General features: G+C 41.2%; 2 protein-coding genes across 2 annotated transcripts; both read right to left on the bottom strand.

Moving 5' to 3' along the window:
• Window positions 1-5,412: 5,412 nt before the first annotated feature.
• On the bottom strand, window positions 5,413-8,562 carry cox7a2l (cytochrome c oxidase subunit 7A2 like). The gene is made up of 3 exons (XM_068583469.1): window positions 8,423-8,562; window positions 6,432-6,566; window positions 5,413-5,756 (listed from the first exon to the last, which is right to left on the bottom strand). Exons 1-3 carry the CDS (start codon window positions 8,492-8,494, stop codon window positions 5,616-5,618), a joined length of 348 nt encoding a protein of 115 aa, XP_068439570.1. The 5' UTR covers window positions 8,495-8,562; the 3' UTR covers window positions 5,413-5,615.
• Window positions 8,563-12,435: 3,873 nt separating this feature from the next.
• Window positions 12,436-15,473, bottom strand: kcng3 (potassium voltage-gated channel, subfamily G, member 3). The gene is made up of 2 exons (XM_068583546.1): window positions 14,806-15,473; window positions 12,436-13,285 (listed from the first exon to the last, which is right to left on the bottom strand). Exons 1-2 carry the CDS (start codon window positions 15,462-15,464, stop codon window positions 12,640-12,642), a joined length of 1,305 nt encoding a protein of 434 aa, XP_068439647.1. The 5' UTR covers window positions 15,465-15,473; the 3' UTR covers window positions 12,436-12,639.
• Between the last annotated feature and the right edge of the window lie 370 nt (window positions 15,474-15,843).

The raw sequence follows: 15,843 nt of genomic DNA, 5'->3' as shown, positions 1-15,843 counted from the left end.
TTTGGAGTGATTCATTTTCTGTCCCCTGAGCGGCTCTTATGCGTGCGCTCGATTTATTTCGAGGACAGAAATCTGTACGGAGTTGCTTTGTTCGTGTGCTCAACTCTCCTCGTGGCGCTCTCATCTGCGAGACAAGGAGAAGGCCATTCGCTGCGACACAAAAGCTACTGCTTCACAAAATACTCTCCTCGTTCAATCTCAGAGAACTTTCTGTATTCATTGTTTGTTCTCGGGCTGTGCTATTGTGCCGGGGCTTTGTGACGAGAGGTGATTTGTCACTCTCCACCCCTCTTTCTCCCCCCAACCTTTTCTCCAAGGCTGTTGTTGTCAGCACGCTTTTGTTTGCAGAGCTGAAATGTTTCTGCCGAGTCATATATTTTGAATTAAGATGCATCCTGTGCTCTCTGTTGTGTATCACCTTAAATAATAATCAATGTTAGGGGGAACCGCTCACGCTGCAGAGAACACAAATGATCAACAGCCAGCTTTGCAGCATTTTGGTTTTGCATGCTGCAAATTAACTTTAAGGTTCGGTTTCCTGACTCACACAGTGTTGATCTATCTTGAATTTATGAAGAAACCTTTTTTTTCTTTTGCAAGCCTCCACGGTAAACGAAGAACCCCAAAACAGAGAAACATCTTTATTTATTTATAACAGTAGACGGCAAATTGGAAGGAAAAAAAAGTGTTTTCAAAAACACAATCTTTCATTCTGACCATACACCATAATAGAACGTGACTTTCCTAGAATTAAACATAAAAATAAGTAATACAAGAACAAAATCTCACATTTAGAAAACCAATGTGATCTGTGTGCCTCTACTTTATCTTTCTTTGTTTGTGTCAAAACCCCTCTCTTATTTTTACACATACTTTATGACCTTTTTTTTCATCTTGGCTTCTCTCCTTTTGATGCAGAGACACTTCTGTCCTGAGTCGCATTTTCTGTCCAATCATCACTGCTGTCTGGGTGCAGTGGCCTAACACCTTACAGTCTCCGAAAGTTGTAGTAAAATATAAAGTTATGAGCAAACTGCAGACATTTGACGTTCACAAAATATAGGATTTTTATCCAAATGGTTGAATTACGTGGCATGTCCACTGTGCATGTAGCTCCCTTATCTTTCACACACTATTTTCTATTTTAAATGTTTAATTTAGGTCAGAAAATCCCCAAATGTATTGTGCTTAAAGGGACAGTGTAGGATTTGATGGCATATAGTGGCAATATTGCAGATTGCAAGCAATTAAATACCCTCCACTCGATCCTCCTTTTCCGAAGAATTGTAGTCATGCTGCTGGTCTCACTGAGAAGCCATCCTTCCCATAATAACACTACTTTAGGTGCAACGCAACTTTAAGTAGTGTAGTAGAGGGAGGCTAGCAGTAATGCAGTTATGCACTCTGCGGTTCACATTAGAGCAGTTTAACAAGCACGTGTTTGGTTCGTCCATTCCGGGTTCCTGTAGAAACATGGAAGGCAGTGTGGAGGTCTTGGTGAAGAAGACCACTATGTAGATATGAAGGGCTAATTCTAAACGCAAACACAGCAATTCTTGGAGTCAAGAAAACAATGAAAACATAATATTTCTGCCAATAGATCCTCGAAATGCTACACCTGTAAATGTATCACTCTAATTGTAAATCTTCCGGGCTTGAAAGAATAAACCAATTTTTCCCAAGATTGTGTAATATTTCCACAAAGAAATGTATGCCAACAGAATAATTTGAAAGATGGAATAATTGTACAGACATACACACATAGATTTGTTTCAAGAAGGGCTTAAAGCTGGAAGGTCAAACAGAATAAACACGTTCCTCGTGTTGCAAGACGCCATCGGTGTCATGGTACACTCAATCGGTAATGCTGAGGAGAATTCTGATAGCCGTATAAAAGGGATTACAGTTTTAAATTATCTCTCGACATGTCACACCAATCCTCCACATAACAACCTTATCTTCACACTCATCCACCCCCTTCTCACACCCCACTTGCTTCCTGTGTTTTGTCTCTCCTTTTCCCCAGTTTCCTGTGTGTGTGTTTGTCCCCCAGCTTAATTAACAACCGGAGTGCTGGGTTATGAGAAGTAAACATGTTATTGCCGAGCTATCGGGTCTCTCCGGTCAGGTCTATAGGAGCTACAACAAAAGCATCCATTGTGACTGAAGTGAGTTGTCATGACGCATAGGGATGGGGAAGACAGAGGGGTGGATTTAAGAGGATCTTAAAGGGGTTTTGAAGGGTTTCTTGATGAAAGGCAGCGAGGTTTAATATCAAAAGAATATATTAGATGCATCTCACGACAAGTAAATGTGTGCACATGGTGCACTTTGATTCCAGACAACATCTCTGTCACAACATCTATTTCATAGATTACCATACAATGGTGTGCACGCAGCCTGGAAAGATCCTCCTGATTTATTTGGGTGATCCTCAGACTTGTCCCTCAAGTGCCATCAGCAGATTGACATTTCTGGTTTCTGACTGAAATTTCTTGGCAAATATTGGATGGATTTGCCAAAAGATGACATTTCCACCCACGGTGTGAAATGTCAACATTTTTGGCGATCCGCTGACATTTCATCTCGCGCCATTCAATGGATGATCTTCTAATTCATATCAAATGTCAAATACTTGATGTCCAAACACTTACAGCACTATTGACATTCCCATCAGCCTCAGCTGTACCTTGTGTTCAGCGCTAATCAGCGAATGTTTAGCATGCTAAAACATGGTAAACATTTTATTTATTTATAACAGAGATCAAAAATATTACAGCCTGTATATTTTATTGTGGAATACCAGCTACCTGCAGCTCTTCTGGCCTTCAACAACCATATGAAACTATCTCAGAAAGCATTCTTTTGTTAAAGTGCTTGCAATTCATTCTAGCTGTGACACGAGGGTCACAAGTAAAGATATAGCCTCAGCCTTCAGGATCAAACGTCGTATACGGCGTCGAGTCACCGTGTTAGACGGGTCTACAGTCGGGTTCACTCACACCTGGTCGTACAAAAAAAAAATCAAGAGTAATTAACTATAAAAGTTATCCTCCCTAGTTACTGAGCCACGTTTCCACAGTAACAATCAGAGCTATATCAGCCCGCTATTTGATGTTCGTGAATGTTGCGGAATAAGCCACGGTATGAGCAGGTCAAGGTCCACCTCTTTGTGAATATGTAAAGGTATTCCACTGCTGTTCATTCAGCAACTACTCAATATTTCTTCAGCACGTTTTCAAGTGGACAGGCTGTACGTTTGAGCTTCACAGCTCAAATGTACAGCTTGATAGGCCGAGCGTTGTTAGTTTGAAGAGTGCCTATTTACTCAGATCACATGACAAGTTGGTATCCAGATAGAAAGGAAAACCCTTTGTGTCAGTTATAAACTAGCTCACAGCTGGAAGATACTTCCACTGTATCTGTACCGTGTCCTGCATCTTTGCTCTCGTAGGATGTTTTAGAGGAAGACACGCTTTCAAATGATGTCTTTATTTATTAACCAAACTCATTATTTTCCCCAGAGAAGGTCAAATTATTCAATTTTAAACCAGCGCTATCATCAATTATCCATCATGAGGTTTTCCTCAGGGTGTGAGGTATCGATGGCATGACAAAGGGAGGTCCAGAGTGGATTCTTACTGACAAATGAATGTGCCATATCTTAATAAATACAACTCTTGTGTCATTTTAGTAAGTTTGATACCTAAGTTTGATTATTTTTATAAAATCTGTACATCTTCAACAGTTTTTAGGGCCTTTAGAAAATATCGGAAGTATACTATGCTCACAAGTCAAGCGTTTGTCTCATCCGTCTGCACTGCACTTAGATCGTATTTTGACAGTGACGAACATTTTGTTGTGTTGACTTTGTCCTCCAGAAAACTGGATTTGAAATGTGACAATGAGCAGGCGCTTAGATCCGCTCCCACGTCCCAATGACTGCGCCGCACACGTGTGTGCCATGCAACAGGTGCACCCGTGCCTGCGCGTGTTACTTGGTGATTACAAGTGGTCGACCTCTCCGGGAGGACCGCACCAATCAGTCAAATCAGCAGAGGCCGCCTCTTGTGAGCGCTCAGCCGCCGAGCATCATGTGACCTTGCCACCTCCCCGTGCGATCAATACAAATGCACAAAAGACAAGTTGAAGTACCGAGCGTACAACACACTCCTAATCAACAGCGCGAGGTAGCTGGAAGGGCATGCTTTGGTTTTTAGGCACATCAAGGTGTAGCAGCTTCTTGCATTATAACTGGTGATGTCTTCAGGTCAGATACTGCTTTACTAATACTAATATAATAAAAACAAACAATAAATTAAAATAAAGCTAGTCTGGAGACATTTGGGGATGATGGAAGAGCACCAACTCAAGGTCCCGCTGGAAGAACACAGTATATTGCAACTACAAAATTGAAATGTGAAATAAAGGTGTTCAAAGGAACATATTGGCAACAGGTTGATTGCTGTTTTTAAAAAAAAAACAAAAAAAACATTATCTTTATATCTTGGGCAAAATCCTGGATAAATGTATGGCTGGATTAAAATACTTTTAACTGGACAGAGAATGAACAAAATAAGCTTTAAAAACTGATATGATCAATAAGCAAAATACGTGCAAAATGGACTTAATCTTTGCTTTCCTTGTTCTTTCCTTTTCTGTTACTTATCGAACAAAAAACTCCTGCACACTGTCCTTTTGTTCTATATTATAGACCCTTCTGTATTTTCCTGTGCACCTGTCTACTTACTTTGCTCTTTTTAGTTTCTGTTACTTAACACTTTTTCTTCACTATATTTCAGAAGCAAATTTCGCATTTTTTTCATTCCACCACACTTATTTGTTACCTCACAGATTCATAATGCAAATTACACTGGAACAAATCATGTTTCATGGGTTCAGATGACAATTTCTTCAGCTTGACTTAAAATTTTACCCAAGTAAAAAAAAAAAAAAGTAATGAATAAATTAGACCTCAACTAAATTCTTAAAAAACAAATAAAGAAAAAATACACACAAAGGCAGGAGAGAAAAAAATGCAGGGACTGAGATCATCATCAGTGTTTCAGCAGCTTGATGAGAGGCTGCCAACATGTCTGTCTGAAACAACCTCCCTCCCAAAGTAGTGCAGAAGCATGTGACATCACACCCAAGCCCACTCATATAAATACTGTATGAGACCATACTTAGGCCAAGTGAGCAGCAGCTATGTTCCAGAAGGAGTGTCTCCATCATACTTGCTCTCTCTCACACATACTCATCGAGGTTTACATCTCTGCTTCTATTTTGGCATTTGTAAGAACAGCTCTCGACCCATTTGAGTTTCATGCACAAAGCTTGTGTGCATCTGTAGGATTATTGGCGATACCTCTGTTGTTGTTTTTCAGTGAAATAATATTGAAGACAAATACAAAAATGAAGCATGTATTCCCTTTTTCCCCCTGTAATATTTAATATTTATACACTTGATTTATAAAGAATACAGAGGTTATTATCGTCATGATTGAATGTGAGGTCATGAGAGAAATTTGAGTCCCAAGAAGTGGCATAGCGAGGAGCAGATGGAGGATGGGAATGTTGGGTCGATGACAGAAAGAGCCTGGGTTTTGTGCTGGTCACTTATTTTTGGGCTGGGCTGCAAAGTAAAGAGCCACCAGACAGTAGAGAGCGCCTCCGACAGTGAGAGCCATGGTGGTGCGGTACAGTAGCCTGTCGGGGACTCCGCCCTTCAAATGAATGGGGATACCGTCCGGCGCCTGGGAGGAGATGAAACGGAAAGAGGACAGCAAGGTTTTTATGAAATAATACAATAATGAAGATGTAACCGAGACTGCAGAGTATCCGGAGCAATTTTCTGTTCAGATAAGCCTACACATACTTCATTATTTGGGTCAGAGCACCATTTTCTGTCTTTTTCCTTCCTTCATGACACACGACACTTAAATATTGTCTGTGTCATATGCTTTTTCTACATAGAGATTTTCAGAATGAAAAATCGTGACTGTAACAACTCACCTGATTATATTTATTATGATTGCAGACATTTTTTTTATTTAAATACAAGTATAAAATAAAAAAAGGTTATCTCCTATCTGTTAATTGCTCTGGACGGAGTACTGTCGCTTTAACGAAACAAAAAAACCCGGAAAGGTTCCTGTAGTTACAAGATTGTTTCAGCCATTACTGTGATTTCCATTTGTTTGAACTTCAGTTATTACCCCACTTACTCTCCTGTAATGAACACTGAAGCCATTAACAACAGAGTGAAATAAATACCAGCCATCGCCTGAAGCGAAAAATCCTGACGGCTTTCACTGATGAAGCGCGACCAATTTAGCAGCTTATAAACCTTCACCCTGAGAACGTATTCGTCAGACTTCTATTTCAGTCTGTGACATTGTATATGTAGAGTATGCATACGTTGTCATTACCTGGAATAGCCTCTGAAGTTCAGGAACCTTGTTTTTTCCCATGTACTCGACCATGGACCCCGCCTCTGACACCATCTTGGTGGGTGTAGCAAACACCATGGCGGGGGCCTCTGCTGGCACACCTGGCTTCAGCCCCTAAACATAAAAACAATAATGTGTCACTCTGTTCAACCTCATTAGTACACATGCATGAAAGCACATTTTTCTGTAACTTAAGAGGAAAGTGCCATGAAAAGTGCAAGCAAAAATTAATCTAAAAATATATTTGTGTTCAGACTTGGTCAAGGTTTAGGATTTAATCTAATAAATCACATAAAAGACCCATAAAAGTCAAAAGGAAACAGCTGTTTTCATACAATTGTCTCTCATCGTACATAATATATACAATAAAAGAGATAAGTTTTAAAAAGTCATGCAAACATACATTAAATTTGCCCTCTTAATTTGACCTATCTCAAGCATTTAAGGGCCCCGAAAGAAGGGGACTGCATGATTAATCTTATCTCGCAATTTATGCCTTTCTTAAAGTTCTCGGTCAGTGTGATTTGAATCTTTACTGTAGCCATTTCCCTGTACGAGTCGAGAGAAATCTTCACATTAATTAATGCTGTTGTTTCACTTCTCATAAAGTTAATACTAAAAAGGTATATGGCAATGGTAATGAAGCACTGAGCATCTTTTAATATCCTCTCAGTTGAAGGAAGCTTCTCACCCACCTTGGGTTTGAATATTACTTGGCAACCCCTTGTCTTGTAAGAGCGTGTGTAGGCAGACAGTTTGGCAGTGGGGAAATTAAATCTGACATATAAAAATACACAGGCACTAAAAGCAGGTTACTTTTATGTGTCGTTTCAGGGAAAGCTTCCCTAAAATGTTCACAGCAGGAAAATATCTATGCATTAAGCCGGAATACAGAGATGAGTTGTTGCAGTCTCTCAGGTTGCAATTACAAAGGGACATGTGCTGTGTTGTGCAAGATGCTGAGGGATAATAAATGAAATGAAAAGAAGAATGGAAAAAAAAATCTGCTTTGGAAGATGTGGATTCGCTCAACTTAATCTAAACCTGAAGCTGTGCCTAAGGCAACATTTACACTAAAAATAACCTGTGTGGATGCAGCCTACGTGTGACATTTTGACAAACATCCTTTCCATATTTGCCTCCATCAATCAGCCAAATGTGAGACGACTCTGGATGAATAGATTGAGTTGAGGTCACATGACCAACTTTAGCGGCGATGCTGCTGGAAATGAAGTCTCACCTGACACATACATGTATTGAAAGTATACTGCATGATAGAGTAAAATACAATTGCAGTATCTCAATGTTGGACTTTGGGAAAGTACTTTAGTTATATTATACAATATTTATGTTACATGCTCTTTTTTCTTCCAACCAAAATAACTTAAATGTTGGATATGCGACTTCCAAACTGACACAGGAGAGCTTGAAGGCAGCGGCTAAGCCAAAATCATAGAAGACCAACAAGGAGGATGACGTGTATAGAACAGAGAAGTGATAATAAAGGTCACATCTGACAGATGCTTTCAATGGCTGTTAAGTCTCACGAAAACCGGATCCCCACAACCTTTCAAAATAAAGGTTAAATAAAGGTTTTTCGATAAGGTAGCGATGAAAGGGAAATACAATTTTCAGAAAAGGGCACTGCGTCTTTATGGTTTGTCACAAAGTTTTATAACGTTAAATTACTTTAGGAAAAACAACTGCAGATTAATACAATTTCAGATAACGTTAAACGCGACCGCGGAATAAGACTTAATAAGATGTATTTTTCAGTAGATAAAACGCGTCAAGAAAACCGCACAACGTCTGTGATTTAATAGACACATTGTACATTTAGTTGACTGCGCTGGAGATCATATAAATATCTTAAAGTGTGTCGCGGTCAGCTGGCGTTACAACACTGTCAGGTGGAGGTCATCCTGCGCGTGACCGACCCGGTGTCTCGCTGGCACGCGCCCCTGTCTCACCTGAGGGCTGTAGGCGGCCGCGGGAGCAGAGCCCGTCAGCTTCTGGGTAAAACCGCTGAACTTGTAGTACATTTTCCTGCTAAAAGACGGGAAAAGAGGTCGTCCACAAGACAAACAACACGTAAAAGGGTCTTTCGGTTGCGACCGTCGAGGGAAAGTGACGTAACAGTCAGCTGGCCCGAAGCTGCCTGTTTACAATGCGAGGGGCGTGCAGCAGGGACGAATAGAAATGTTGTGCAAACTACAGTAAAAATACTCTTTTGTAAAAGCCATTTAACTAAGGAAAAATACTCAAGTAGCGCACTTAACAACAATATGAAGGTGCTACATGTTGTGCTGCTGATAACTTCTCATCCATGACATTTGTTTATGCAAATCATAGACTGAAATATTGTATTACATACATAGTCCACTACATTTATTTTACAGCTTTGGTAACTCACGTTAGTTAGCTACTTAATACAATAACCCTTGATTAACACATTTAAATAAACTAATACATTATAATATATTCTATTATAGGTTAGGCTACCTTGCAGTAGCCTATAATCATATTAAGTAATTACAGTTAACATTTACCAGCTCTGACATTAATGTGATGTATTAATGCATTTTGATTATAATACAATAGCTTAATACAATTAGCATGTCCTGCATGAATTAAAAAAAACATCACATGTTAAATCATTAACAGTTTTTTAAGATTATATTATATATTATATGAATGAATAAACTGATGCTATTTCTCACTCTCATGACAGCCATGAAAACATGTTGTGACCATCTTGTTGTCCACACGTGATTTTTTTTTCTGTCTCTCTCCCCCAGGCTGAGTTCACTTGTATTCATTGCATGTTTTGTTCTGTAAAGAGCTTTTTAAGAAAAGGTTTTTTAAATGAAAGTCCAGAATGTCCTCAGAGACTGAATGAACATCAGCTCACAACTTGTTTCCAGACTGAAATATTTCAATATATATATATATATATATATATATATATATATATATATATATATATATATATATATATATATATATATATATATATATATATATATGTCTGATCCTCAGATGATAAATCCACTGAGTTGCCCTGACTTTTGGTCCAGTTATTCCGATTCCTCAACGGATGATCCTACAGACGTTGGTTTGTCTCAAGCCCCACCAGCAGATCAACGTTTACATTTTGTTTCCTTCCAAAGTTCCTGCAAAATGAATCACATTTCCAACAACTTTGGCTGCCTTCTGTGTTAACTTTGTATTTGCAAATTTGCAAATGCAAGCAGGCTTTACAAAGTTGGTGACAGTTGCAGTGAACATTTGTCCAATAAATTAAAAACAAAGATAAATCAAAGGGTGTGTGGTTTACGCAGGCAAAAATAATGCATTGTCCATACAGGATTCCATGTTTCTCATGATTTATTTAACAAAACAAAACAAAACAAGTAAATAAATCAAAGCACAAAGGCAGTCTTATAGCTGCCTCTCCTGCTCTAGGGGGAAAAAAAACATAGATCGACCCAGGTGCATTCTGGTCCTGTGCCTGCCACTTATAACCCCAGGTGCCCACAGTGTTACCCAAATCATAAACAAACAAACAACCTAAATAAGCAAACATCTAGAATAGTTAAATAATAATACTTGTGAATAAAATAACTAAATACTAACTTCAAATAAATAGCTCCTACAACAACGGTTAACATTGTATCGCTAAAATGATAGCGCGTTAGCATGCCGAAGCACCACTGTGCCTATGTTAGTCTGACAACAACAGTAGGTCAGTCACACACAGAGAGGGGGAGACAAGCTAACAAACTAAAACAAAAACAAAAAAATACAAATGTGGATGAATATAGTTTGACCCAACTGAATGCCAGTTTTGGAGGGATGTGTTAATAAGTCACTCCATCATCACAATCATCAAAATACCAACTGAGGGACTTGGAGAATTGATGTAAAGCAGAAGCTTTTCTGATTCTGGTGGGGAAACACCTTATTTTAATGCACTCAATGATTTTTTTCCTTTAATGTGTCACCCATAGTTCAATCTTTATTTACATCGAATGCATACAGGCCTAATAGTTTATGAGAATGAGATGTTGAAAATAAGTGAAACACGAGCCATTAAAGCTGAATGACAGATGTGTAACGTGCTCCATAAGAACAGAGCAACAGCAGTTTGTGATTTAGTCAATGTACCTTTACAACCGTACTCTGGGAACTAGACCGTGGCACAATCTTCACCCCAGTGTAAATCTGATGCACGCACTGCACTGAATGTTCTTGCCAACAGGCTCAGGTGTCCCTCACATTGAATGCTTTGTTCCACCGCCTGCAGGAGGCCAGAGGTATATTACATAATCACATCAAGACTTTTGAATTATCAAGCTCCATCTGCCAAAAAGTGCCTTATTCATGTATCACTGGGTCGTATTCTGTGAGGCATTATTCAGTTATTTAAGAAGATTATTTGAGGTGGAATAAGTAGAAGCGGATGATGGAGTCTGATAACACTTATACTTCACCATTTTTATGATACAGTTTGATTAGAAACAAGCAATTACACATTCAAAGACATTTTGCTCTGAGACATTTTATTATAAAAACTCATACATTAATCACAAGTTCATAGTCTACTGATGAAAAAGTTCTGATTGATGGTTTCAATCAGGCCCGGCCAAAATTCTCTGGGCTATAAACTATGCCACATACGTTTTAAAAACTGTGCTGTATTGAGTAGCTCTCATTTTTGTGACTACTTAAAAAAAACACTGATAACACAACAAGAACGATAGGGAAATATGTATTTTCTACAATAAACACTGAGCTCATATAAGGCTGCAAAGTTTAAAAGTAAATAATAGATTAGACTTTAAATTCAAGGGCCGACAGTTAATTAACAGACTTGTTTAATGTTTGCACCAAACGAGTACGAGAGCTTGAACGTGTGCGTGCATGTGTGTGTGTAAGTGTGCACAAGCATGTGTGCACATGCGTGTGTGTGTTTAAAAACAGGATGGTTGATGGCAACAGGAGGTAGAGGAGAGGAGATGCAGAGAAAGACTGTTGTGTGGGAGAGGTGTTGACTTGTTTGTTTGGATCATGTGTCTCTTCAACGAATCACCTCATCTTGGCAAACTGTCAACCGTGGAAACATTTCTGAATCATGACTGTCAGAACCATCATGTTCATTTTTTTCCCCCCATTTTAGTTTTTTCTAATCTCTATTTTGTAATGCAACAAATCCTGTGATGTCATTTTCCCAATAATTGCAAAACCAACAATGCCAGCCAGGCGTTGTGTGCGTGGATGTGACCTATATTTCTGCGCACACAAAATCAACCACTATTATGATTGACATGTTGGAGGATGGAGGTTGCCTAGGAGACACAAAAATACAAAGTGCCATACATTCACTCGCAAATACAGAAGCCACACTCTCCGTCTCTTCATTCTTTGTGCTTGCGATTGCTCCACATTCTGCTATTTTTTTTGTCATTTTTGTCCCAGGAATCTTTTATCCATCATTTCACGCTCCATCTGCGCCGTCATATCTGTCACACCTTTATTTGTCTGCCACCTTGTCGTCCTCGCTCTTGCCCCGTCTCCATATTTCATTATCCTTGGCTTAAGCACCTTCTACACACAAAGCCCTTTGTGTAGCCCCTCTGCATCCGCATTTCACCTTTACTTGCTCAATATCTGTCTATATTTCATAGGTTTAACAGAAGGCATCTAGGTCACACATCAATCTTGTGTAACTTGTACCATCTGGGTGCAAGAAAAAATGAAAAGAAAAAATGATGACCAGACAAACAAACACACACACACACGCACATACACAGACAGACAGACACACACACACACACTAAAAAAGCACACGTCTCTGCCAATGTTGTAGCCATGGGAATACTGTGTAAACAGTAGCTGCTGTCAAAGCTAGATTGATTGTGCCCATGTGTGTTTAATGAATCATTATTTATTCCTATTCTTCAGTCCAAGTGGTGTTGTTGAGGAGAAGATGGACGAAGAGCATGCTGGTTGAAGACAACGACGGGAGATCATCAACACAACAGGGAGGAAATAAACAGGCCAATTAAAATGAGATGCAGCTCAGGCAGGAAACAGTGTACATTGATATTTGACAATGGAATCAGCAGGTCCAGTGGTTTCTGACGGATGGAGGCAGGGACACGTGTGTTTTGGTATGAATGCGTGCTCATCGCAGCATCTCCACTGACAGGTTGCGTGCGTATCTGGCAGAGCGGAGTTTGAGTTCATGGTAGCACTGCACAAAACTGTGGTAGATGAACGTGATCGGCAGCGCCAGGAGAACAATGCCGCTCACGACGCACATTCCCCCGAGTACCCGTCCCCCAATTGTCACGGGGTACACGTCTCCATACCCCACTGTCGTCATGGAAATGATGACCCACCAGGCGGCTGCCGGGATGCTGGCGTAATCCGGGTTCTGCGTTCCTAAGTCCAACCCGTACTCCAGCAGCTGGGCCAGAGCGCTGTATATTGCCATGGCCACGAAGACAAACACCATCAGCATGACCAACTCCCGGTAGCAGCGCGTGAGCGTGAGCCCCAGAGTCTGCAGGCCCAGGAAGTGTCTAGCCAGCTTCATGAGCCAGAACACGCGCATCATCCTCAGCACCCGCAGGATCACCCCAACGACCCCGAGCCCAGCACCTGGTATCCCTGCCTGGGCCATGACCATGGTGACATAATAAGGGGCGATGGCGATCACGTCAATGATGTTCAGCGGCCGCCGGATGAAGTCCCACTTGCTTCTGGCCACCAGAAAGCGTATGCTGCACTCCGCTGTAAACCAGCCAATGCACACGGCTTCCACTATCCTGCGGAGAGAAGATGAGCAAAAATGAGCCAAACTGACCCGAGCCGTTCACTGAACTGTAAACAGGAAATGGGAGAGCAGCAACAGAGAGATATGGATGACACTTGTTTGAAAATCAGTTAATATGAGGAAGAAGGAAGTGAATCAGGGGCGATAGAAATGATGGTAAATACGGAGGACATCTGACGCAATTCAGGGTTGACACAAGTACACAAAGAGAGGAGGAGAAGACTGGAAATTGCACAGAGGGAGGGTTTCAAACCCCTCAAAGAGAGACTGTGTGACACAGGCAAGCACATGATTACCCCATTGATTAGCACAGCAGAGGCAATCAAACCAAGTTAAAGTAAGGTGGTGCTTGGAGTTGACTTTGAAGCATGTAAGGCCATTGCAATAGTGCAGAGCCTCACGATAACTACATCAGCAGAATTAGATAAAAACAAATTATAGAGCGACTGAGGGAATTGTAATATCTACTGGCATGAAACACAATTGGAATAATGTTGATCCTGAGAATAAACTACACTTTTAGTGATTACCTAACCACTATGACCGATCCAAAACTGTGTCCTGCCTGAGTGAACATAACCCAGCCATATATAGAGCAGGCTGCCTCGGGCGTACTAAAGAGGACAAGCTGTGCAAAAATAATGCTGAAAGAGAAGTGCACTTTTCACCTTACATCCAAGAATTGAATGCCAAAAAGAACTATCCAGAAGCTAACTAAGACAGAAGGTGATTCCTGTAAGTGGCTTAATTCATTTTTGTTTGCTGACCCTAATATATAATCCGCCAGTACACCTTCTTCTTTCAACTCATTACCCATTGGAAAATGGCCTATCTGTCATTCATCGGATATGTTTGTCCTCTGTGTGTACCCAGCAGTGTACACTTGCCAAGCCAATAAAGATATTCAAATGAATTGTGAAGGGAGGATGAGGCAACAGGGTGTCCTGTGTAATACGTTCCACTACACTTTTTTGTAGATTGGCTTCCCTGTGAGCTTGTCTAACATGTGAGAGTCTTAATGTTAAATGTACTGCCTGAAACTTGCTGTACTCACGGATGAAGGATATAATACACAGGAAGTGCCTGATTGTTTTCTTTTCATGATTTAAATATAACGTTTTTTATTTACCCTAGTTTTTTTGTATTTATAACTATCATGTGGGCTATAAACTAAGAGCAACGCATTCATGCATCAACATTCTGGGTTAATAATGGATGCGCAATGAGTTTGACACCCTTGAATGCATGTTGTTGCTCTTAGAGATTCTCAAGCGTGAGACTGTGAATGCGTTTATCTATTTATTTGCAGGAGAGTGTGTCGTGAGAGAAACACGTCCCTTATATTCTAGCCTGTTGAGTTCATGGCATGAAGTCACTATTGACTTTTACGCACCGGGTTATAGATCACATTCTCACATGTAGATACATATTCCGCGTAAGTATTTCTCCGCATCCTCATAAGGGGGCCCCATGTATTCCTCTAAACTTAACTGACCCCTGACTTTCGCCTACCTGTGCTCCTCCACAATGTTTCTCTTGGCTGTGTCCCAGTCCGGCAGGGTGCTCGCGCACAGCATTATCATAGAAACGAGCACAAATATCACAGACACTGAAGCCAAAAGCTGGGCAAAAAGCGAAGAGTTCGGCTCCTCGAACGTCTTGCGCATCTTCTCAAGCCATTTTGCGCGACCGGTGAGCGCAGTTTGTTGCAACGGCTCGCCAGAGCTCTGGCACTCATCCCCCGATACTCCGACGTCCATCTCGGACAGATCGTCCAGTCCGATCTCGGACATCCTGTCGTCCAGCCGTTTCTGGCAGCAGGAGTCCAAGTGCGCGCTCTCCAGTCCCCAGTAGAGCATCTCTGTGTAGAAGGACAGCTCACACACTCCGGGCACAAAGCGAAGTGTACCGTAGCGTACGTACAGCATGATGAACACGAAAGCCTGCGCGTGGCGGTCAAAGAAAAACTCATTCCGGTCCCGGTCGTAGTCATCGCACAGTTCAAGAACCTCTTTCTCTGTTGCGCAAGCATGCAGACGGCTGACGCGCCGGAGAGGGAAATCCCTAATCACGTCTCGGGTGAAGGCGTACCGGGTTCCCCCTACGTTGAGTACGCAGATGCTCTTACCGAACTTCATCGTGTCAATCTGTGAACTATAACTACAACTCATCTTTGCAGTCCACCGTCCGGTCCATCACAAGAGTTTGGACACGTGGGGGGCCACAGTCTCCCCTGTCCCTCCAGGGTGTGTCGTGGAGCTGGTCCTGCGCTGAGCTGATGGAAACTATACCCTCGGTCCCTCACTCCTTTCCTCTTTCTGCCTGTAGAAGAGTCTCTCCTCCCCAGCCAGGGTGAGCCAATCCCATCAATGATGTCACATGCGCGCGCGCGCGCACGTACTGAAAGAGAAAAAAAACCGCACACAGGAAAACACAGCGTAATTTCATACATTTGACTCCAAAGTCGATGCTGTCGCCATACAATAGTGCAATAGTACAAATAATTGGGTGGGTAAGATTCTTACAGGTTATTTCCCATAGCCTGTCATG

The sequence above is a fragment of the Clinocottus analis genome, unplaced genomic scaffold (assembly GCF_023055335.1).
Source record: "Clinocottus analis isolate CAN_PGR_092001 unplaced genomic scaffold, fCliAna1.0.p SCAF_19, whole genome shotgun sequence".
Lineage (NCBI taxonomy): Eukaryota > Metazoa > Chordata > Actinopteri > Perciformes > Cottidae > Clinocottus > Clinocottus analis.
This window is presented reverse-complemented; position numbering and strand designations above follow the sequence as displayed.